Below are 25,900 nucleotides of genomic sequence, written 5' to 3'. Positions count from 1 at the left end.
TAAGCGTATGATTTAGCTGTCGCATATAAGCCTGTGCATTGAAACTTCCATCTGTGTCTCTTTTCTAAACAGTAATGGTATATTTCAGTGGCAGTATAGCCATTATTGCTATCCAAATTGAAATAAAATTAAATTGGTGGAAGATGGTAGCAGTCAAAGAATCCTATATATATTCTCCACAAGAACATAACAGGCAACACTAAAGGGATCGAAATTTTGGTTGTTTCTTACGTAGTTACGTACCTTATGGACTTGCCCAATATATAAGCAAAACCAATTTTTGCATTTGCAATTTGCATGTCACCATCAACCTACAGTCCCACACCAACCGTGTAAATAAAATAAATTAATTTTCTTTATTTAATAAAATTAAAGCCCAAAAGAATTCTGCCAAACGACAGAAAACAAATAAAACGAAAGCGTTTGGACGCCGACGCAGCAAGCAACGAAGGAAACAACCCACCGTAAGCGAAAAGCAAATAAACTTATTATTATTCAGCGGAAGAGACATTCTCTCTTTCTATTTGTCTCTTTTTTATCATTCCAAATCCTCAGCGTATTCGCGGAGTACAAAGCTCGAATCTTTTGGGTATTGGGTCGTAGGTTTTTCTCTCCGATTTGCCGATCGATCCAATTCTCATCCCAATGGCTACGATCGGCCACAACAATCTCAATGCCAAATTGGTCGGTCCTTTACCCTTCACCTTCGTTCTTCGCTCCATCTCTTTCCCGTTCGATAATTCCCTTGCTTTTAATTTAATTGTTTAGTATTTTTAATATTCTTAATATATATGTCATCAGGTTCTCCTCGGGGACATGGGTGCCGGAAAATCCAGTCTCGTTTTGCGCTTCGTCAAGGGTCAATTTCTTGAATTTCAGGTTTTTTAAACCCCTTTTTTGTATTTCCTCGTTTTGGAGTTGGAAGTTCTAAAATTTTAAGGGTTTCCTTGCTTTATTTGCTGAAGTTTGTTGGGTTTGTTGATCACGGGCATTTGTTTCGATAAATTAGAAGTGGGTTATTCGTTTTGAATCAAATCTTTTTTTTTTTGGGTCCCGGGGGGGCTACTATGATGGAGCTACATCATATATGGGAATTCCAGCTGGTTGCGAAAAGCTGAAGCTCAATCTGATCACGAAGGTTATGATAGTTGGTGGCTACTGAGACCAATTTGCTATCTTTTTGAAACTGAAGATAGTAGCCGAGAAGAAATTAAAAATTGGGATGTGAACGGGAGAGATTCAGAGAAGATATCTTCTCCTGGTGATTGTGTCAATGTTGATGGTTTTAGGAGCTTTGATTTTGTGACAAGGCTTGAATGTACAGAAGGTGGGGATCATCATACTGAATTTTTGTGGTTTTATTATTGTCACAGGAATCAACTATAGGTGCAGCGTTCTTTTCTCAGACATTGGCTGTCAATGATGCGACAGTGAAATTCGAGATTTGGGACACAGCTGGGCAAGAGAGATACCATAGCTTGGCACCCATGTACTACAGAGGTGCTGCTGCTGCTATCATTGTCTATGACATTACTACCCCGGTATAATACCCTTTTGAATACCTATTTAAGTTGTTAATATTTGGTCTACATCAATTAGCTTTTTCTGGCTTGTAATTTTGTGCTGATACTTCTTTCTTGCTTATAATGCATGGTAGGTCTCAAATCACAACTTTGTTGTGCTCAATTAGGTGATCAAGATGCCCTTTCTGTTGTATTTGTTAGATGCTGGAAATGTGTTTTTGGATTGAGGTTTAAAGTGTCTAAAATATGATTATCCTTATATCTTTACATTCCCCTGAAAAATAATAGTAAGTTTGAAAACATTCTGACTCTGGATTGTATGTGTTTGGTGTATACATAGTCAAATGCTGTTTTACAGTATTTCCATAGTTTCCAGAACAATCCTTGCCATGAGATTGCATCTTGCCTTTTAGACATTATTATATGCATGATGCTTCTTAATAGGAAACCTGTTTGTTTCTTTTTGACCCAAAGTTTACACAAAACGTTGTAGCATAATAGTGATTGAGGTCTATGCCATACCTTAATTTGAAACTAATGACTGATCAGAGGTTATTTAATAGATTTCATTACAAGGCTTGTGAAATTTGGTAAAGTATATGGTTGTAAATCTTGGTTGTTTATATTTGGAAGTTTGTGCATGTATGAGCATATGTTTGTAGGAGCTTAATTTGTGCAAAATATTGAAGATCAGTATGATGGGTCAACTTCATATTTTCCTTAAATGAGTATATCAAATCTACCAGCATGATTGTGTCCTTTGGTTTATTTCAGAGGATTGATAATTTGCTTCTAACAATTATACTGCCTCTATGTTTTACATGTAGGACTCATTTACGCGAGCCAAGAAGTGGGTCCAAGAGCTTCAAAAGCAAGGTATTAGTTAATTGGTTCTAAGGTTTTCTTATGCTTTTCTATATTGGGAAGTAAAGGTATAAATTACAAATCAAGATTGAACTAGGTATAAACCATTTAAAATGTTATTTTGATGCAGCATATTTGTGAAGAGTCCCCCCTAAAAACACATTCTTGAACTTCAATAATTTTATTTGTTTATTTATTTTTTTCCTGTTTCTGTTTTTATTGGAACTTGTGGATAGAATAAGTTAATTGTTAAATGAAACTCTGGAGTCATGCTTTACAGTAGAATAACTCATACATAAGACCATTGTGCATGAGATGATGTGAGAATGATTCTGTATCCTGTGAGTGAGAATATTGTGAACAGAAAAACTTAGAAGCCAGACACACCCCTTCCATTTAGAATTTATCTAACAATGTATGCTGGATATAAAAAAAAATAATGGTCAAAATGATTGTTGAGAAAATAACACTTGAGGCTTTGCTCTAAATTATTATATATTTAACAAGCGCTACCTTTTGTTAGCCGTTCTCTGTTAAACTTAGTCGTTTGGGGATTATGGCAGTTGTAGTTGCTTAAGTAGCTTCTCAAATAATGTACTTACAGGGAATCCTAACATGGTCATGGCTCTTGCTGGTAACAAAGCTGACTTGGAAGATAAGAGGCAAGTGACAGCTGATGTAAGTATCGTTTTCGTATATTCCTTTTATGCCATGCTTGCTGTATAAATTTTTGATATTCTTAACTTTGTGGCAAACAAAGGTTAAAGAAAAGAACAATAGGAGACTACTGATTCTGGTCCTAAACTATAAACCGCTATGGAAATGAAATTGACCTGTGAATTCTTGATGAAGAATTTTTTTTATGAAAAAGAAAATAGTGGTTTTAAGCTTGACATGCCTATGAACCTTTATGAATGCATCTTTGCAAAGGGAAAAATGGACATGCTTTTTTGGCTTGAACTGTGTATCTAGTATGTACAGTAATTCTGATTTTATCATGCAGGCTTGTTGTATCAAAATTTTGGTGCAAAAGATGCTGTAATATGTAGTTGTGATTGGAGCATGCTTGCATTGTTCTTCAACGATTGATTGTTTCTTTTTCCCCTTTCATATTTGATATGCCTACTAATATATCATAGTGACATTTCAGGAACTTCTCTGTTCATATGTTTTAACTATGGTTATTGCAGGAGGCACGTGTATATGCTGAGGAAAATGGTCTGTTTTTCATGGAGACATCTGCAAAAACTGCAGCCAATGTGAATGATATATTTTATGAAATAGGTGAGAGTTTGTTCCTATTTTATATATTATGGCCTACTTGATGAAGATTTCATATCCTATGTTGCTTTAATTGAATTTTTTTTATTCTTTTAAAAGTAACTGAACATAGCAAGGAGCGAAGAGTACCTCAGAATGCGCATACCATATTTTCAAACATAGCAGAAACAACAAAACAAGGAAAACAGAAACAGAACACTCGAAACACATAAATAACATATTTCCTCCAAATTGCATCATCCTTCTTTGCTAAAATATCTCCATCCTTCTTTAATTGAATTTCAGTACCCAAAAAAAGAATTTGAGGATAATGTCAGTTTAACTAGGAAAAAGCACTCACTTGTACGAAATATCTGTTTTCACTTTTACAGACCAAAAAATTGATACTGTCTTCATGACTAGTTTTAAGAATTCATAAATTGTTCATTAATTATGAAATTGTTGGCCGAACCACTTAACATGACCTGCCCTTATGATAGTTTATGGCTACATTCTTGGACTGCTTTCTTTCTTCCACGCCAGCAAGGGTCGTCTAGTTTTCCAGTTTTGTTGTTGTACCGCATGGCATGCAACTTATTTATTTGCTGCTCTTCATTATTCTAATAAAATTTAATGTTCTGGAAGTATGAAACTTGTTCTGTATATACTGTTATTATTATTCTTTTTCCTTTTGCCTGGCAATGAAGTGCTGCACTTTGCTGACTGTTGAATTGGTTGTGTCAACAAAACAGCAAAGAGGTTGCCAAGGGCTCAGCCAGCTCAGAACCCAGCAGGGATGGTTCTTGTTGATAGACCTGCCGAAGTATCCAGAGGAGCTGCTTCTTGTTGTTCATAAACTCTTATTTTTCTTTCCTTAATTAATTAATCTTGCTGCTTCTTTTTCTTTCCTGTGGTTTGTATGCACTAATCACTTTTGATGGCACTGTTATGTGGTGCTCTAGAAAGTGTATGGCGTTGCCTAATCAATGGAATTTGCAAAAGCAGAATTTTATGGTCCAAAATATATTCCTTTTGTATGTATATACTCCTGAATTACCTTGAATACTAAGTTATATATTTAATATTAGATATATGGAAAACATTTGATTATGTGAACCACTGTGCCCTTGCGTAAAATTACTAACACTAGCATTGTTTAGTGAGACGCAGTTACTTATCCACTCGTGTACTGAAAAGAGAATTATTTCTGTTTGAAAGTATTCAACTTAAAGCACCAAAATCTTCCTATATAAGTCAAAGTAAGTTCAGTTTATGAAGTCAAGTTTATCAGCTAAAAATAGAGCTATGCTCGTGTTGGTAATTGAAAGAGTTCACTTAGTATTGTCTACTGGAATTTAGTATCACCAATTTAGAAAAATCTTGGAATCGTAAAGTGATATGAATGACAACATTATTACAATAAATCAAAAGCAGAAAGCACGATCAAAACAAATCAAATAGTCTGACTTATTTGCACCACATGTGGGTGGTGAAACACACCAGATTTCCATGACTTTGAACAACACACTTCTCTTCCCAATATATTAGTTAATAAGTGTAAAAAGGTAAATATAGTGGCTCATTTTTTTAGTTATTGCAAAAGATTTGGTGTAATGCCTTAATATTGGAAGTGAGGGTGTTTTGCAAAATTCTGGTGGCAGTACAATTCGCAGAGGGCGAATTGTGGGCGAATTGTCAGGGGTAGATTTTGGCTGACACATTCATGAAGACAATACGCAAAGGGTGGATTCTATTTTTTTTATATTTATTTAACAATACGCAGAAGGCGTATTGTGTTATTTAATATTAAAGTGACAATACACAGTTTGTGAATTGCAAAGACACAGACTGCGTATTGTAAATTTACAGATTACATATTGTCGTTTTCTAAATAAAAAATTATAATTGAAGTACTATAAAAGGAGGAACGGTATTAGATTGATTGAGTGTGAAAGTGTTTTATTTTTTTGAGAATGTAAGAGTATAAAAATGGAGATAGGTATTAGTTTGAAAATATATTATAATGGTCAATCTTTTCCCAAATATCTGAGGGTGTGAGTTTTGTTTGTGAGAATCCACGTGATATTGTTATTCCTTTTGCAATAACTTATGATGAATTTAAGAGTATACTTTGTCAATGTGGTGATAATCAAGTATTAAATAGAGTCGTAAATATTTTTTATAGACAACCTATTTTAGTGTTTGGTGGTTTCGTTCAGTTTCAAATAATGCATGTGGTTGACGAAGGAAGTATGCAAGGGATGTTTTCCATCTACCAACAAACACGGGCACAAGTGTCCGTTCTCGAGTTGTATGTTGAGTTTGAAGAATTAGTTGAGGTTGATTTACCAGAGGCTAATATCGACTGGACAGTTTATAAGACTGAAAGCGAAGAGGAATTTGAGTGGGTGAAGATGATATAATAGTTGAGTCTAACGTAGCAGATGTAGCAAATGCACTGGCGAGCCAACATCCATCTAGAGAGCCTTTTTTCCTTAGCGCTTTGGATGTAGACGCTATGGATGTACCAGAATTTCCTGAGTATATCAATTCAAGTAAGCAGTTATTATTATTATTATTATTATTATTATTATTATTATTATTATTATTATTATTGAATCGTAAAGCAATAGTTAGAATGATTTCTTGTTGTTATTGCTGTAGATCCTGTTGTTGTTATGGACAGTGAATTTGTTGTTGGCATGGAATTTAGTTCTGGAGAGGCTGTTATTGCAGCAATTAAAGATTATATCATTCGTAGGGGAGTAGATTATCGGGTGTGTGAATCTGAGCCAACCACTTTTTATGCTAAGTGTGTACAATACAGAATTCAAAATATATTTAAATTCAAATATCAATATAAAATTAAAACTGAAATATATTTAAATATCTATTTAAATTTGAACTTTTTAAAATATAAATTAGAATCACAATTATATTTTATTTTCAGATTTAAATCACTTAAATAAAAAATTCTATTTAAATTTAAAATATATTTAAGACTAATTACTAATTAACATCATCATCATTCATCTAAATATATAATAAAGGTATAATCTTTACTTATGTATTTTTTTTACTACTAATAAATAAATACTATTCAATTTAAATAACAACTATACATATCACATTATTTCTATTTCAGATTAAAAAAAATGCACAATTAATCTACTAATTATATTAGTGATATTAAAATAACTTGTTAATTTTTGAAAGAAAAAAAAAGCTTGGCAAATGAAGACAGAAGTCTCGTGCAGCAAGAAGTATGGAAAGATGGAACTAAGGAAGCATTGAAGAGTAGAGAGACAGTAAAGGAAAGAAACTAAGGAAAGAAAACCGAGTCTGGAAACTGTGATTGTGTCTATGAAAGCGTATGCAAATTGGAGGTGTGTGCAAATTAAAGAAAAAGACCGTAATTATTCACCTCATTCACGAGCCAGGGGTTTGACGCGCGTCGACCATACACGCGATACGCAGAACGCGTATTGTCAGAGGAATATGCACTTTGCGTATTGTGCTTCCCGAAGAACACACCCCCAAACTCCTGTTAAGCACCATTTTTTCTAATATCTTCGTAAATCTCACTTTCTTCATCAATAATAAAATAAAAAATCCAAATATAGTATGTTACATATTTATTTTGCTTTTTCTATTTTTGACATAAAAAAACTCATACATTGTGTTCTTGCATGGAATAATCCATTTCCCTTTACATACTCTCTCTTGTGCTTATCCTTATGCAAAACAGGACAATTGTAAAAAGTAAAGAGAAGCATTTTTCTTTTCAAAGGCAAGTATTAATATGATTATAAATAGGATAAATTAACAATAATAACAAAAAAAAAAAATCCAAAGAAAACTAAATTAAAACCAACATCCAAATCCTAGATATGAGAGAAGAAAAAAAGAAAACTAATTATTGTATATTCATGTACTCTTGTCTACAATGCTTTTTAATTTCTTTTAGAAAAATGAAATGCCGTGACTGCCATCACAGAAGATTTTGTTGTTGATCCTCTGTGACTTCCTCATAGTCAGAGAGTATAGGTTTTGTAAGTACTTGTTTGGATTTGTTTGGGTGCCTCTGATTGTTATTTGGTGTATGAGTTACATAGAAAATGAAATTGGCTGAAAATTAGATTTCACATTTGATGACTTACTGTTGATGTTGACATGATCATTTCTGGAAAGTGCTAAGATCAGAATTTAAGAGTAGGTAACAACTAACAAGTGCATGTGATCACAGTCCCTCTACAGTCTATACTCTATACTCTATTATACACTTCATTGTTACTGTTTATGTGGCCCTTGTGTCATATTAAATTATGACAAATTGAGAACTAAATTTAGTTATATACATCAGATTATATCTTTTTTATAAGTTAATTATCTTGCTATAAGCTTGTATCATTTTAAAATTTTTAATTAATTGACTCTTTTAGATTACGTGGCTGCTTAAAATTCATTATGTTTTTCTAGTAGAATAAACTTAAGGATTGTTAAGAAGTTGGAGACACTTGAAAAATGCATTTGTCGCACTATTTGGCAAAGAGAAATCCAGAAGAATTTATATGGGATAGGCCAAGTACGTACGGATAAGAATTATGCAAGCGCATTATATATGTACTTTTGGCAAACATGGATTATTATTTTGTTTTGAGAATTATTGACAGATATGATTATATGTATTTGAAACTCTAGATGAACCTTATAATATCTATTTTAATTAGAAATTTATTAGTTATTAAGATAAGTAAATGATTACACACGTAAGTGAAAGTAATTCTATTGTAAATTTTATTTTAAATAATAAGACATATGAGAAGTAGAAGTAAAAAAATTTAAAAATAATTTAATTAGATAAGTAATAAGTAAATTGTGTTAATTAGTTATTTAAGTTTACGTGCCATAATATTAAAAAGCTAGAAGATTAAAAATGTATTAAGAGATTATTTTAAATTTTATTTTAATATATTACTAGATTTAAATTTACGCATTTCGTAGAACTAAAATTAATTAATTTTTATACATAACAAACTATTTAATAAAAAAAACTTAAAAATTAATATTAAATTTAAATAAAATTATAAAGACATTATACATTCTACTGTTTGTTTGAAGGAGTCAAGGAGTTCATCACACACACACAGATATATATATATATATATATATAATGTTTCAATAATTAAAAATAACATCCATGAATCATGGCATCTGCTTTTTCAATACTATTATTATAACTAAAAAATATAAATTGTTAAAGATAGAAGTAATATATAAGTGAAAAGATAATATATAATTAATAAACATAATTAATTATATCAAAAATAGCAAAAGTAAAAGTAAAAACATTGTAAGAATTTCATATTATAGTATTTTAGAAGTTCACCACTCAACATACAGTGAACAAATTGTTAGCAAATTAAAATAAAGAACTTTAAATCTATAATCATTAACTAAATTTTTTAAATAATTGTGTAAAATATTAGTAATGATAGAAGATAAAGAGTGAAAGGCATAAGATGATGTGAAAGGAGATAAAAAGAAAAGGGTGTGAAGTGAACGTTGATTTATATAGTAAATGACTAAACGTGAATATAAGTGAGAATAAAAAGAGAGAATAAATTCTTTTTTACTAACAAATTTATATCTATTAAAAAAATAACATTACTATTAAAGGTATAGAAAAATTTACGTAGAAATAGCCAATGAGTAATAACTCAAATGGCATAGATTCTCCATACTCAATTAAGAGGTTGCGGGTTCGAGTTAAAAAATAAGGCTAAATACTACCTAAGAAGATTAAAAAATAATATAATGATAAAAAAAATTATAAAATGATAATTTCATTAAATATTTATGTGACAATATTAGAAATGATTTAATGTGTCAAGTGTTCTGATGAGTTTGGAAAACTCCTATTTAATTTTGATGATGAACAAACATTATTAAAATATTTAATTACAAAATTATTGATTTAATCTTAACTCATATTTGCTTAATTAATAATTTTGTTATGCAGATTTTTTTTTGGGCCGAAAATAAATGAAATACAGCAAGCCCAAAGAAAGCTTTCCTTTGTGTACAATGCTTGATCCAAAAATCCATCAGGAAAGCAAATGTTACTATTGGGCCAGAACTTAAATAGTATCACTAAGCCCAGTTGGTTTGAAGGAATCAAAATTTTATTGGGTCAGATTAAGCTCTATTGCTACCAAGCCCAATTTGAATTTTGATGAATGTTTCCATGCTGATCCGAATCAAATATTCATCAAGAAAGCAAATGTTATCATTTGGGCCAGTTTTAAATTCAATGCTACAAGCCCAAATTTTATTTGTGATGCATGGTTCCAAACTTGGTCCGAAACCAAAAAAAAAAAAAAATGAAAGCAAAGTGCTTCCAACGGAACCAAGCCTTTAACCATGTGATGGATTTCAAAATCTATTACATTGTTAATTAATGCATGGGGAACATGAGAGAGAAAAGTTCAGCTGAATTGATTGATGGGTGTAATGACTACACGCCACTCTAAGCTAGGGAAGTAAAAGCAACTTTCACCAACTAATTGGTTTATTACATTTGAATTGCTTTTGTTTCAAGTTGTTTATTTTCTCTCATCTCTCTCTTCTTTTCGGTCAATATCCAGAAAATAAAGGAAGCCATGGAAGCTACATGGAGCTACCGAAATGAAGTTGCATGCATCAAGACTATCAAGCTAATGATGGCAAGAAAACATACTAAAATAAAAATGAGCTGTGGCTGAGATATTCACTATATTTGGTTAGATTTGGTGATGTATCTTGAGCCTTTCATGCTCAAAAATGGACGAAGAAGATCTCGGCCAGCAAGGGAGATTCTTGAAGCATGGCTTGTCTTTGATTCTGCTCAACCACCACAGGGAGTAGCTAGAGTGGCGAAGTGATGGTTGAAGGCAGAGATTGAAGCAGATGAAGTCATCATCATCATGAAGCATCAAGGGCCAGAAATCCATCTTGGAGAGCAAGCCAAGAATGGAGAGCTCGGATTGATGAAGGGTGATGATCAAGAAAGGACTAGAGGTAATTGCATGTTGGGTTTTGCATGATTATCTCTTCTCTCTCTATGTGGCCGAACCGGTTTTGTTGAAGGAGGAAGAAGTTGGTTCGGTTTTGGCTTCAATAAGTGGAGGCTCCCCTCTTCTATAATAAGGGTGGACAGCCACTGTTTGAGGCAAGGAGAAAATTTGAGAGTGCAAGGCACAGTGTTCTCAGAGCTACCTGAGCTAACAGTTTTCTCTTCTCCTTCAATGCATTTTGTTTTGTATTTTTCTGTTTAATTTTGTCATGTCTTGAGTCTCATGGAAAAAGGCAAACAGTGAGGTTTGTAATGAAAAAGCCATAGAGCGGAAAAAGGCAGAGAGTGCAAAATTAAAAGAAAAAGCCATAGATGTCTTAGAGTTCCTTTGTTCATCTATGTTGTGTTTCATGATTCTGTGGGAATCCCCTTGTAAGTTGGGTTAGCACTTTACAAGTTGTAATCAGATTGATTATAGTGAAATTCCATCATGTTTGTGATGGAGACTGGATGTAGGCTGCACTGCACTTAGCAGCTGAACCAGGATATATCTGGGTGTAATCTTTCTTCTCTCCATTTCTGTTTTCTACTACATAGGAGCAAAAACTAAAATGTCTCGTGCCAAGTGACGAGACAAAACAAAAAGTCTCATGGCAAGTGACGAGCAAAAACAAAAAGGTCTCGTATCCAGAGACGAGCCAAAACTGAAAAGTCTCCTCTGAGTTCAGCAAGTATTAAGCAACAAAAAGGGGGCTAAGATTCAACCCCCCCTTCTCTTAGCCACTGAAACCATTAATTGGTATCAGAGCTTGGTCTCAAAGAGATCAAGCTTTGCAGCTTGGAGTAAAGATCCTCATGGCAGAAAACAGTGGCGCAAATGTGGTGTCCTATAATCTAACTGAAGGTCAATCAAGCAACAGACCTCCTCTTTTCAATGGGAAAAACTATACCTATTGGAAGGAGAGGATGAAGATATTTGTACAGGCAGTGGATTACAGACTTTGGAAGATTATTCTCGAAGGGCCTCAATTTCCAACTATCACAAGTGCAGAAGGAGTTGTTTCTCTCAAACCAGAAGCAAGATGGACCGAGGAAGATAGAAAGAAGGTGGAGTTAAATGCCAAGGCAATAAATCTGCTCAATTGTGCTATCAGCTTCGAGGAGTACCGACGGGTATCAAGATGCACAACGGCAAAGGAAATCTGGGACAAACTACAAATCACCCATGAAGGAACCACCATTGTCAAGAAGACTCGGACAGATATGCTGAATAGAGAATATGAAATGTTTGCAATGAAGGAAGGAGAGTCCATTGATGAACTGTTGGAACGGTTCAATGCTATTATTGTTGGCTTAGATGCTCTTGGAATTACACATTCAGATTCTGTGCTAGTGAGAAGAGTGTTGAGATGTCTCACAAAAGAGTGGAAAACTAAAGCTTTAATTATTTCTGAGAGTAGTAGCTTAGACTCCATGACACTTGATGATTTGAGAGGAAATCTTCTTGCTTTTGAAAATACCTATTTGAAAAAAGATACAAAAAAGAAAGAAATTGCATTTTCTTTTGTGACTAACCCTCTGGATGATGAATCCAGTGATAACTCTTCTGAAAATGAATTTGTTTTATTTGCAAAAAAATTCAGGAAAATGGCTAAGCTCAAAGGCAAAGGCAGCAGCACAAGGAGAGTAAAGAAAGACCTTAGCAAGGTAACTTGCTATAATTGCAAGGAAATGGGGCATTTCAAATCTGATTGTCCCAAGCTGAAGAAGGAGGAAAAGCCGAAAAGAGGAAAGAAGAAAGGACTGATGGCCACATGGGAAGACTTGGAGAATGACTCTGATGATGATGATGAAGAAACCGAGACCAAGTCACAGACATGTCTCATGGCAGACCACATAGATCAGGTAGTCTTTCATAACCCTAACACTGAAGATCTTCATCTTATGATAGACCATCTTTCTGAAAAAATAAGATGTTTTCTGCTGAAAAATCAAGAACTTGAATAGCAAATTACCATTCTTAAGGCCGAAAACAGTTTTCTAAAAGAAAAAGTGAGAGAGGCCGAAACTGCTTGTGATCTTGTTGAAGAAAATAAGCAGTTAAGAGCCCAAGTTAGGAGCTGTGAAAGTAACCATTGTGTTCTTGCATATGTGGACTATTTTAAGCAAAATGAAGAGTTGCTTAAAGAGGTTAAAAGACTTAAGGAAGACTTGGCTAACTTTACACAAAGTTCCGAAAGTTTAAATCACATCTTGGCTAGTCAAAAACCTCTTTATGATAAGGCTGGGTTGGGGTTTTATAAATCTGAAAATTCACATTTTGAAAATATTGCTTCATCTTCTAATGACACAAGATTTCAAGATCCCACCTACTTTAACAAAAATGCAACTCCAAGGTTTTGTAGACTATGCAATCGGAATGGACACTTTCCCATTCAATGCTTTTTCGGTGAAAGAATGGTTGGTGACAAGGTTTATAAAATTGTTTTTGATTACAATGGCTTAGGACATAGAAGATGGTTTAACGTAAAAGGATCCAAAAAGATTTAGATACCTAAGGTTACTTAAGCATTGTTTTGTAGGTGTGCCTAGCATCCAAAAGGAAGGAAAATGTGTGGTATATGGACAGCGGATGCTCTAGGCATATGACCGGAAAGGCAACCTTCTTCATAAAGCTTGATGACTATGATGGAGGACTTGTCACTTTCGGTGATGATGCAAAAGGAAAAATTGTGGCTGTTGGGAAAGTTGGTAAAAACTTTTCTTCTTGTATAAATGATGTTCTCCTTGTACATGGCTTGAAACATAATTTGCTTAGTGTTAGTCAACTTTGTGATTTGGGTTTTGAAGTTATCTTTAAGAAATTTGTTTGTTTAGTTGTGTGTGAAAAAACTGGGAATGTTCTTCTTGAAGCTAAAAGATGTAACAATGTGTATGGATTAACTCTTGAGGATTTAAAGGAACAAAATGTAACATGCTTTACATCTTTTGAATCTGAAAAATGGCTTTGGCATAGAAAGTTGGGACATGCTAGCATGTATCAAATTTCTAAACTAGTCAAAAGAAATTTAGTTAGAGGAATCACAAACATCAAGTTTGATAAGGATCTTACTTGTGACGCTTGTCAATTAGGCAAACAAGTAAAATTCTCTTTTAAATCAAAAGATGGAATCTCAACCAAAAGGCCATTGGAAATGTTACATATTGACCTTTTTGGTCCTACTAGAACTCAAAGTTTAGGAGGTAAACATTATGGTCTTGTGGTGGTAGATGATTACTCTAGATTTGGTTGGGTACTTTTCCTTACTCATAAGAATGATGCCTTTCATGCTTTTTCCACCCTTTGTAAGAAAATTCAAAATGAAAAGGATTTGAAAATTGCCCATTTGAGAAGTGATCATGGAAGAGAATTTGAAAATCAAGATTTTGAAAAATTCTGTGATGACTTAGGGATTTCTCATAACTTTTCATGTCCTAGAACCCCCCAACAAAATGGGGTGGTTGAAAGAAGGAATAGAAGCCTTCAAGAAATGACTAGGGCTATGTTATGTGAGAGTGAAATTCCTAAATTCTTATGGGCTGAGGCTGTGAACACAGCATGTTATATTTTGAATAGAACAATCATTAGAAAAGGGTTAAAGAAAACGCCTTATGAGCTATGGAAAGGAACCCCTCCAAATCTTAAGTACTTTCATGTTTTTGGATGCAAATGTTTTGTGCTTAACAATAAGGAAAATCTTGGAAAATTTGATCCAAAATCATATGAAGGAATGTTTGTTGGATATTCCACCACAAGCAAGGCCTATAGAGTTTATCTCAAGGAACATAGGACAATAGAGGAATCCATACATGTTACTTTTTGTGATTCTAACTTAATTCCCAGTATTGTGAAGGATATTGATTCAGATTGTGAAGAGGATGGAACAAGCAAAGAAAATCCCAAATCTGTCCAGAATGAAGAATCTGTCAGCCCGATTCTGTCTCGTCAGATTGAAGGAGAAACTTCCATTTTATCTCCTGAGCAGACACGAGAAACTGAAACAGCGAGACCACCAGAAGCTCATCAAAGTTCAACACTTGGCCGAAAACCTAGAGAATGGAAGTCTATGAGGGGTTATCCTCATGACTTCATCATTGGTGATCCTTCTCATGGTGTAACAACAAGATCCTCCACCAAAAGACAAACCGAACCTAGCAACTTTGCTTTCTTGTCACAAATGGAGCCCAACAATGTCAAACAAGCTCTTGAAGATCCATCATGGGTCAAGGCCATGCAAGAGGAGCTAGCTCAATTTGACAAGAATGAGGTTTGGACATTAGTACCTTATTCGGATGGTATGAAGGTAACGGGTACTAAGTGGGTCTTTAAAAATAAACTTGGTGAGGATGGACAAGTTGTTCGTAATAAGGCTAGATTAGTGGCCCAAGGTTACGATCAAGAAGAGGATATAGATTTTGATGAGTCTTTTGCTCCGGTAGCTAGAATGGAAGCAATTCGGTTGCTTCTTGCCTATGCCGCCCATAAAGGTTTCAAAATGTTTCAAATGGATGTTAAATATGCTTTTCTTAATGGCTTTATTGATAGAGAAGTGTATGTGGCACAACCCCCCGGTTTTGAACATAAAGAGTTTCCAAATCATGTTTTCAAATTAACTAAGGCTCTTTATGGTCTTAGACAAGCTCCAAGAGCTTGGTATGAAAGGCTTAGTGCCTTCTTGTTGGAAAATAAATTTCAAAGGGGTACCACCGACACTACTTTGTTCATTAAAGCATCTAATGATGATATACTTCTTGTTCAAGTTTATGTTGATGACATTGTATTTGGATTGGCCAACATTTCCTTGTGTGAAGAGTTTGGAAAACTCATGACTAGTGAGTTTGAAATGAGTTTAATGGGAGAGCTCACTTTCTTTCTTGGCCTCCAAATTAAACAAACTCATAGTGGTACTTTTATTTACCAAGAAAAGTATGCAAAAGAACTTATTAAAAAGTTTGGCCTAGAAAATTCCAAAGCAATGGGTACACCAATGCATCCCAACACAAAACTTGAAAAGGATGATGATGGTCAAGATGTGGATGAAACAAGGTATAGGGGAATGATAGGTTCACTCATGTACCTTACCTCCTCTAGACCAGATATTGTTCAAAGTGTGGGTGTATGTTCAAGATTTCAATCTCACCCAAAAGAATCTCATCTTACGGCTGTTAAACGCATTAGATACATTAAGGGAACTTGTGATTATGGCTTGTGGTATCCTAAATCTGATGAATTTTGTGTAGTAGGATTTTGTGATGCAGATTATGCGGGAGATAGAGTGGATAGAAGAAGCACGTCCGGCATGTGTTGCTTCCTTGGAAGCTCACTCAACATGTGGTCAAGCAAGAAACAAGCCACAGTGGCTTTATCCACAGCTGAAGCAGAATACATTTCCACATCTGCATGTTGCACACAATTAATTTGGTTAAAAACACAATTGGAAGATTACAAATTAAAAATCAATAGTATACCCCTATTTTGTGATAATATGAGTGCAATAAATATTTCAAAAAATCCTGTTTTGCACTCAAGAACCAAGCACATTGAGATAAAGTATCATTTTATTAGGGAACATGTGCAAAAGGGTACTATTGATATTCAATTTGTAAAATCAGAAGACCAAATTGCTGATATTTTTACAAAACCCCTCTGTGAAGACAGATTCTGTACCTTGAGAAAAAGCTTGGGAATGTTTGATTTAAGTTTCATTGAAAATTTGTGAATATTTGACTCTGTTCAGTTTTTGCTCGTAGATTTGGACGAGAAACAATAAATGGCAGAATGGAAGAGCTGTGGTCAAGGGGGAGGCAACGCAGAATTCAAATTTTATGGGCCCACCAAAAATTCCTTGACCCCACCAAGACAGTTTTGTTAGTTTCATTTCTTTTGAAAAATTAAATCAACAAAATCCCTTGGTTGTCTCATCAAATCGTGTTGGAAGAAGCATGTTGTCAAATCAAATCTTTCCCTCCAACTAATCCCTTGATTTAGGGAAACCTCTTTTCAGTTTTTGAAACCCCCGTGGATAATAACCGCTCTCTTAATGGGTAATAACTTCTCTCATTCTCTCTCCAATTAAGCATTTAATGCTTCTCTAACCTCCCATCACTCACCTCACTATTCGGCCACCCTTTCATCTCCAACTTCCATCTCCATTGATCTCTTTCATTATGAAAAAGAAAACAGCCCCTAGGAAAAGTGAGAGAATTCGCCAATCTCAAAAACCTTCTACACCCCAATCACATACCCACATTCACATCCATTCCACCTCCTCCTCTTCTCTTTCACCCCCCTCCAAGAGAACCGAGACTATGAGGCGCAAAGTTATTGCTCAAAAATCTTCTGGAAGAAGGAAGAGCGAGAAGGCGAAGGAGCCCAGCATTGAAGAGGAAGTAGAGGAGTCTCATACCTCACCTTCTCCATCATCACCGAAAAGAACCTCTCCACATGCATCCGGAAAGAGTTCCAAGAAGACGAAGGGTTTCGAGTTCCATGAGACCAGAGAACCCGCGAACCTTGGGTCAATGGAGTTCAAGAACAAGTTTCACAAACAACACTCACATTTCGATCCTTCCAGGTTCTCTACGTGTGCTGCTTTTGAATTCCACAATGAAGTCCTGGAGAAACGGCATTTGTGTCTCTTTTATCTAGTGAATCTAAAATCTCTGGCCTCCAAAGGACTCGATTTACAGCCCATGTTTGAAGGTCTTAAATGGTCACCTCTGCTTCATATTCATAAAATGGTGTACCCAGGGCTGGTTAGGCAGTTCTATGCAAATCTAAGGTTTATTGATGGTAGCATTCACTCTTATGTGAAACGGGTTCAGATCATACTGGATTCTGAAACAATCTCTTCTGCCCTTGGATACATTGATGAAGGGCCAAAGGTTTATATGAGTGATAAATGGGACTCACATGTAGGAGTTACATACAAGTAAGTGATTCATCAAATCTGTGAAAATTTGTCTGGCCTAGATGGAACTGTTCCGACTCATAAGGCTTTGGATCCAATTAACTCTCTGTTGCACCACATCATAACTCACATTCTCACTCCTCAAAGTGGTTCTCACAACAGGGTAACTGTATCTGATTGTCTCATAATATTTGCTTTAGTTACTTCAACTCCTATTTCATTTAGCTATATTATGATTCGTCACATGTGGGAGTCTGTGAAAAGTACAAAAAAGGCCAATCTACCTTATGGAATGTTTCTTACATGTATTTTTGAGTACTTTAAGGTAGATTTAACCAATGAGGATGTAGAGAACCGGGTTTCCATGATCAGAGCAGGCGGAGCTGCAAAAAGGGGAAAGAAATCTGATGATGACTTTGAAGGCCGCCCAGAATCCTCAAAGACGACTGGTTCCCTCAGAGAAATTCTCACAGAATTCACCAATATGTCCGATCTCATGGTTCAATTTCACAAGTCTGCTCACAAACTTGCTTATGAGAATGAATTGGCATGGAAGAAATGCCAAGAGAGGGTCAGTCTAATGTTGGAAAGTCTTGAAAAAGAAGCTGGCAGTGATGGCGCCGAGGAGGAACCTGACTTTAATCTTTTCAATGATTAACTCTCTGGTTACTATTTGATATTGGCACAATTTGGCTCAATTAGCTCTTTTGTTTTTTTGTTAAGGTTGCAATTGATAATAGCTACCTAGGTGATACTTTGATGACACCATTTGGTTATGTTTTGAACTGTTATATTGCATGTTCTGTTTTCTGTAACAATATTTTGTGCAGGTGCCCCCATGATGACAAAAGGGGGAGGAATTTAAGGTTCCAAAATTAAAATTGGAACGAAACAGGGGCTGCTGAAAACAGGGGAACAGGGGTTGAAACTTTCAAAATTGAAAATTCATGATCACCCTTGTTCAAAGAATGCATGTTGTTGCTTGAACTGCATTTGGCTTATAATGATTGGTTTATATTGGCATTTGGTTTATAATGATGTTAGATTTATTGAGATGCCCAACTGTTGATTAATCATTGATAAACTTGTTATATTGAAAACTTATTTTTGGCAGTTCCTTTAAACTATGTAATAAAACTGCCCTGTTTGTTTGCTCAAATACTTTTCCATCATGTTGTTTTGCTCTGATATCTTTAACAGGAAAAGATTTGAAAAAACATTTTGATATTTTTTGTATGAAGTAGTTTGAGCAGTAAATCAGTTTATGATATCAAATAAGTTTTGATTATCAATTAAAACTGCTCATAAATCAAGCATTTAGCATCATAAAATATGCTAAATAACATTGTTACTTGAAGCTTGATTTAAAAATGTTACAGGTTGAGTGCTTCCCTTGGTAACATAAGCATACATCAAGGGGGAGCAATGTGACATTTAGAAAGGGGGAGAAATTCAAAATCAAAGGGAGTATTTTTTACTCAATCTTTAAATTTCTTTCCATTTCAATTTTAATAATGTTTGTCATCAAGGGGGAGATTGATGAGTTTGGAAAACTCCTATTTAATTTTGATGATGAACAAACATTATTAAAATATTTAATTACAAAATTATTGATTTAATCTTAACTCATATTTGCTTAATTAATAATTTTGTTATGCAGATTTTTTTTGGGCCGAAAATAAATGAAATACAGCAAGCCCAAAGAAAGCTTTTCTTTGTGTACAATGCTTGATCCAAAAATCCACCAGGAAAGCAAATGTTACTATTGGGCCAGAACTTAAATAGTATCACTAAGCCCAGTTGGTTTGAAGGAATCAAAATTTTATTGGGTCAGATTAAGCTCTATTGCTACCAAGCCCAATTTGAATTTTGATGAATGTTTCCATGCTGATCCGAATCAAATATTCATCAAGAAAGCAAATGTTATCATTTGGGCCAGTTTTAAATTCAATGCTACAAGCCCAAATTTTATTTGTGATGCATGGTTCCAAACTTGGTCCGAAACCAAAAAAAAAAATGAAAGCAAAGTGCTTCCAACGGAACCAAGCCTTTAACCATGTGATGGATTTCAAAATCTATTACATTGTTAATTAATGCATGGGGAACATGAGAGAGAAAAGTTCAGCTGAATTGATTGATGGGTGTAATGACTACACGCCACTCTAAGCTAGGGAAGTAAAAGCAACTTTCACCAACTAATTGGTTTATTACATTTGAATTGCTTTTGTTTCAAGTTGTTTATTTTCTCTCATCTCTCTCTTCTTTTCGGTCAATATCCAAAAAATAAAGGAAGCCATGGAAGCTACATGGAGCTACCGAAATGAAGTTGCATGCATCAAGACCATCAAGCTAATGATGGCAAGAAAATATACTAAAATAAAAATGAGCTGTGGCTGAGATATTCACTATATTTGGTTAGATTTGGTGATGTATCTTGAGCCTTTCATGCTCAAAAATGGACGAAGAAGATCTCGGCCAGCAAGGGAGATTCTTGAAGCATGGCTTGTCTTTGATTCTACTCAACCACCACAGGGAGTAGCTAGAGTGGCGAAGTGATGGTTGAAGGCAGAGATTGAAGCAGATGAAGTCATCATCATCATGAAGCATCAAGGGCCAGAAATCCATCTTGGAGAGCAAGCCAAGAATGGAGAGCTCGGATTGATGAAGGGTGATGATCAAGAAAGGACTAGAGGTAATTGCATGTTGGGTTTTGCATGATTATCTCTTCTCTCTCTACGTGGCCGAACCAATTTTGTTGAAGGAGGAAGAAGTTGGTTCGGTTTTGGCTTCAATAAGTGGAGGCTCCCCTCTTCTATAATAAGGGTGGACAGCCACTGTTTGAGGCAAGGAGAAAATTTGAGAGTGCAAGGCACAGTGTTCTCAAAGCTACCTGAGCTAACAGTTTTCTCTTCTCCTTCAATGCATTTTGTTTTGTATTTTTCTGTTTAATTTTGTCATGTCTTGAGTCTCATGGAAAAAGGCAAACAGTGAGGTTTGTAATGAAAAAGTCATAGAGCGGAAAAAGGTAGAGAGTGCAAAATTAAAAGAAAAAGCCATAGATGTCTTAGAGTTCCTTTGTTCATCTATGTTGTGTTTCATGATTCTGTGGGAATCCCCTTGTAAGTTGGGTTAGCACTTTACAAGTTGTAATCAGATTGATTATAGTGAAATTCCATCATATTTGTGATGGAGACTGGATGTAGGCTGCACTGCACTTAGCAGCTGAACCAGGATATATCTGGGTGTAATCTTTCTTCTCTCCATTTCTGTTTTCTACTGCACAGGAGCAAAAACTAAAATGTCTCGTGCCAAGTGACGAGACAAAACAAAAAGTTTCGTGGCAAGTGACGAGCAAAAACAAAAAGGTCTCGTATCCAGAGACAAGCCAAAACTGAAAAGTCTTCTCTGAGTTCAGCAAGTATTAAGCAACAAAAAGGGGGCTAAGATTCAATCCCCTTCTCTTAGCCACTGAAACCATCATGTTCATTGTATCATTATTTGTTTTTTTTTTTTTATAGATTATAAATAAATTGATAGATATATAAATAGATATTCGTAAAATGAAATTTATTTTCCAAATAAGATATGTAATATTAGAATTTAGACTAATGATATGAATTAAATTTTTTTTTTTTTGTAGAATTAGATAATTTAACATGTAAAATTATAAGATTAATGCTAGATTAATTATATAGATATTGTTCTCTATAATAATATAAATATATGTCTAAGATAGATACTTTTTTCTATATTATTGACTCATTATTATAGATAACATCATAATTTTATATAAAAAATAAAAACTTATATCTTATTCATTTACTAGAACATTATTTTAGATTTTTTTAATATATTATAATAGATAAATAAATAGATAGATAGATAGATATATATGCTAAGTGGTTATGATATATATGAACCTTGTGAATGTAGTAGTCCCTTTAACAAGTATGCTCAAAAGTTTTTTTTTTATTCTCCTTTTTCCAGCTTTATCAACTGTAATTGTCACAAGGACCTGGGTAAAATATCATACATACATACATATATAAGAGTGCTCAAAGCTAAGGCTGGTCCTCCTCTTATTTGGCTTCAACCTTGAAGACATCATCATATCTTTACAAGGACATTATTCCACCAACCAGAATCAAGGCACATGTTCCTAAACCATTGTGATGTTAGACAATGGTGCTTCTGGAATGTGGGGATGAAGCCAGGAAGATATTTTGTTCATTTTGTGGGTGTGTTTGGACTTTGGAAGATTCCCATTATTTCTAAGATAAAGGAAAGGAGGGTTAATACTTAATAGTATATATATATATATAGACAAACAAGAATTACTCCAAAATCATCTTTAATTTTATTAACTTTACCCAGCTCTTTCTTTTCTATCACACTTTCTGCACCTGGCTTCCTGTCACTATTTGCAGTTTTTCGAAGAAATTATTTATTTTTTAATTTCTTTTCAAACATCACAAGTTAGAAAGGAAGGAAAAGAAAAAGAATGATATACTAATTTGTTGGTGCATACACAAGATGAGATTCGAATTCTCGATACTTGTATAACCTCTGGATACTTGAGACGAGTGAGTTGACCACTCGATCAACTCAAGTTGAGTCCGCCTCCAAATATATGGGAAAGTATGAGGAACCAATGAAATATTTGTACAATATGTACAATGGAGATTTAGGGAGTATTAGAGATATAATCATTAGTGTTACCTTTTTCCATCAATTGAAACTTTTAGGATAAGTGGTATCATGACATGGTATTAGAACGCTAGATTCGAAAGGTCAAGAGTTCAAGGTTCGATCCTTGGTGAACCCCAAAATTAGTTTAAACTTTTGAAAAGATGTTTATTATCCCTAATACTCGGATGGTTATTCTAGATAGTATGAGGGATGTTCATTTTGTAACTCAATAGTCCATTCTCTCTCTAGTGAGACTCCAAATATATATCTTCTATAATATAGCCTAATTGATCGGTTTTTTATGTTGATCATTATTGTACAGCACTCTTATGATCTTATCAGAAAAGATTTGGGCCCAGCATACAAGGGCAGCCAGTGATGAATAATTTGCATTAGCTAACATCTTTGATGGTATGGCCTAATCTATGTGTTTGTAACCTTGTGGTTTAATGTTCTCTAAAATTGTATAATTTTTTATTAATTAAGAAAATAGGTTTAATGTGAGCTTGATTAATAATCTATGTTAAATATTTTTTAAAGTTACATATACTTGAATATAGCTATAATTAAGTTTGTATTAGTTCGTTTTTTAGTTAATGAAGTTGAAGTTAAAAAAAAAAGAAACAAAAAAGTATGGCCTAATAACTTATACCGTACAATTATATGAAAGAAAAAGAGGCAAGATTAATCATTTCCACGTCTGTCTAACTTTAATTTGAAGTTTGAACCACATATGATTTATATCAACCCCATGTTCGTAATACGATTTTAAAAGCAAATAGCTTTGTCTTTAAATGAACCGGCTTTCTGGCACTGTGGCATGAAGCATGTCTCTTTACTTAAAAAAGAAGTTTGATTTCCATGGCATTAGACAATTTTGGTTGGTTTAATTTAATCAATATCACCTAACCTTTATTATTTGATGAACTTAAGAGCAAAAATTATATGCAGAACAATATTATATACATTGGATTGTAGATAATACTTTACGCACATTAATGTCGTGAATATATCACTCTCCATATATGTTTATCTCAAAATTAATGTTCAGTCACATCTCATTAAGATATAGTGTTTAATATTTTCTTTCATGTCTGGGTTTATTTAAAGAATAATTGAAACAATTTCCCTTTAGATAAGCCTGCGATTGCCGTAAAATGACACTATATTTGGTGCATATTTTCTAGGTTTGAATTGCTGACAAGTAATGGAGTACAAAGAAAAAAAAGTGAAATGACAAAGTGTTATTCTCTATTCTATTGTTGTCTTGTTAGTAAGTTTTGCCAATGAAATAGAATAACGTTTCATTCCATTATTTGGATAATTTCAAAAGTGAAAAAGATAATTATGATGAAAAGTACAATATTAAAATATTAGAGGTTAATTTGGATATTTTCTAGGTCAAGGAATAAGGTACACATATTCTATAGTTTAATTAAGAAGCAATGTGCAATTTCCTCTAATCACTCCATATCCACAAGGGTGAATTAAATTACATCAGAGAATCTTAAATATATGTTGTTGTAAATTCAAAATCTTACACAATGACTCAAAGTAGGATTTATATAACATTCAAAGTATATATATATAATGAAACTAAAGCTTAAAAAATGCAATCAAGCCATAGAATATGATCACCACTTTAGACTATGCACAATATAACTATATTATTGTCTTTGTTGAGATATCGAATGTATAGTAAGTGGAAAGGTCCATTAAATGATGAGAATTATATATATACATTACAACTTATATAAATGGGTTGTTTTGTACTTTTGGATTAAGATGTGTTCCACCTTTGATAGTGATTTCTTATTTAATTTACTAGTTGAGACCTCTTTAGTCTTTATCAATTGTGTTTTCAACAAGTAATACGAAAGTTGATGATGTAAGTACAGCTCTTAACATTATTGAATATTTAGACATCAAAAAGACTTTTTTTTTTTTTATCAAAAATAAAGAGATTAGAACTTGTAACTTTTTAGATAAATATAAAAAAAGTATACCATTTAAACTATAATTTATTAGCAATCAAAAGGAGTTTTACTAAAGAGAAGAAAAATTATGTTATGCTGTACATTTAAAGTAATAAATATTATAATATCGTAATAAGAAACCAGGTCCACATAAATCCTTTACTGAATTATTTACAAATAAAGAGTACATGGACTTATAACATAAACTAATCGTACACTCATAAAAAATATCTCACCAACAAACATAGGTAAAAAAAGTTTAACTATGACTTGATGCAAAACTAAAAATATATAATTTTGTTTCTGAAAATGATAGGAGATCAGCATATAGGTATGACTGTATAAGGTCCCCCGTATGGCATGAATTGTTTATTCAGGCACCTTTTTGAAAGAAAGATTGACGTTGACAAATAAAAATTAAGAGATTAAAATTGAATTAAGTTTTTATATTGTATTTAGTGTAAATTATATTAGATTGAATTATGTCTTAATATTATATTTAATTTAAGATAAATATAAAAATTAATGGATAGATTTAAAATTTAAAAAATTAAATGAAAGTATTTTTAGATAAAAATATTATAAAAATTTTAGTTTTCATCTCTAAAAATTTTAGTCCATGTATTATAACTTTTTAAAGATATTAAAAAATTTAAAATTTTGTATCTCAAAATTAAAATTTTAGTTTTAATTTTTAATTACTTATCCGTTTCTAGCCGAATCACTAAGGCCCACCGGAAGATTTGCAAAAAGACTCCAAAAACCAAGCAAAAGATATGAATAACCGTGTCAAATAAAAAAACAACTCAATTTATATGAGTGACTCACTAAATCACATGTACGTGCTTCATTCCATATTTAAAAAAAAAATTATACTATTTTTGACTTAAGTGTTGGAGTTTAACTTAAATGTTAGAGACTTGAAGTATTTTTATAGGTGTCTACTACTACCATTTTTAGAGTAGTCCATTACTACTGTTTTTTTAGTAAACCGACGTATCATTTTTTCTGTCTAAAAAAAAGAGCTCAAATATCAGAAAAACGAACTATACCTACATTAATTATTTACACAAAAATATACTAAATATGATACTCAATCTCAATTTCAATCTCAACAAATAAATACAAACTTAGTGCTCATAAAATTATACGACATAAGAAGCAGACTTTAGAAAGTAAGAATAATGATACATATACTCCCCAAGAGCAATGTTCCTTAGCTCTTATAATGTTAAAGGGCCATTTCTTGTTTTGAACCTTAAATTGAGTTTGTTTTTAAATTTGAGACATTAAGATAAAAGTATAAAAATATAAAATATATTTAACAAATGAGATATGAATATAGATATTATATTTTGATATATTAAATTATTATTTTATATATTTTACAGAAAAAATATAATAAAACTAATAAAATATATAATATATTTTTATTTTTATTATTTTTATTAATTTTTTATTATTATATTCTTTATCATTATATTTTTTCTCTTAAATTTTGCGTGAAATAAATAGAATAAATTAACATTTTATAATTTATTTTATCTTATATGTAACAAGTTGCCAAATAAATCACAAAAATAG

General features: G+C 33.2%; 1 protein-coding gene across 1 annotated transcript; it reads left to right on the top strand.

Annotated features, from left to right (window-relative positions):
• The first annotated feature begins 114 nt into the window (after window positions 1-114).
• LOC112733790 (ras-related protein RHN1) lies at window positions 115-4,669 on the top strand. The gene is made up of 7 exons (XM_025782876.3): window positions 115-684; window positions 802-879; window positions 1,374-1,541; window positions 2,351-2,399; window positions 2,992-3,065; window positions 3,578-3,671; window positions 4,400-4,669. Exons 1-7 carry the CDS (start codon window positions 646-648, stop codon window positions 4,501-4,503), a joined length of 606 nt encoding a protein of 201 aa, XP_025638661.1. The 5' UTR covers window positions 115-645; the 3' UTR covers window positions 4,504-4,669.
• The last annotated feature ends 21,231 nt before the right edge of the window (window positions 4,670-25,900 follow it).

This window comes from Arachis hypogaea, chromosome 13, assembly GCF_003086295.3.
Source record: "Arachis hypogaea cultivar Tifrunner chromosome 13, arahy.Tifrunner.gnm2.J5K5, whole genome shotgun sequence".
Lineage (NCBI taxonomy): Eukaryota > Viridiplantae > Streptophyta > Magnoliopsida > Fabales > Fabaceae > Arachis > Arachis hypogaea.
The sequence above is the reverse complement of the archived record's forward strand: the minus strand, read 5'-3'. Positions and strand labels throughout refer to the sequence as shown.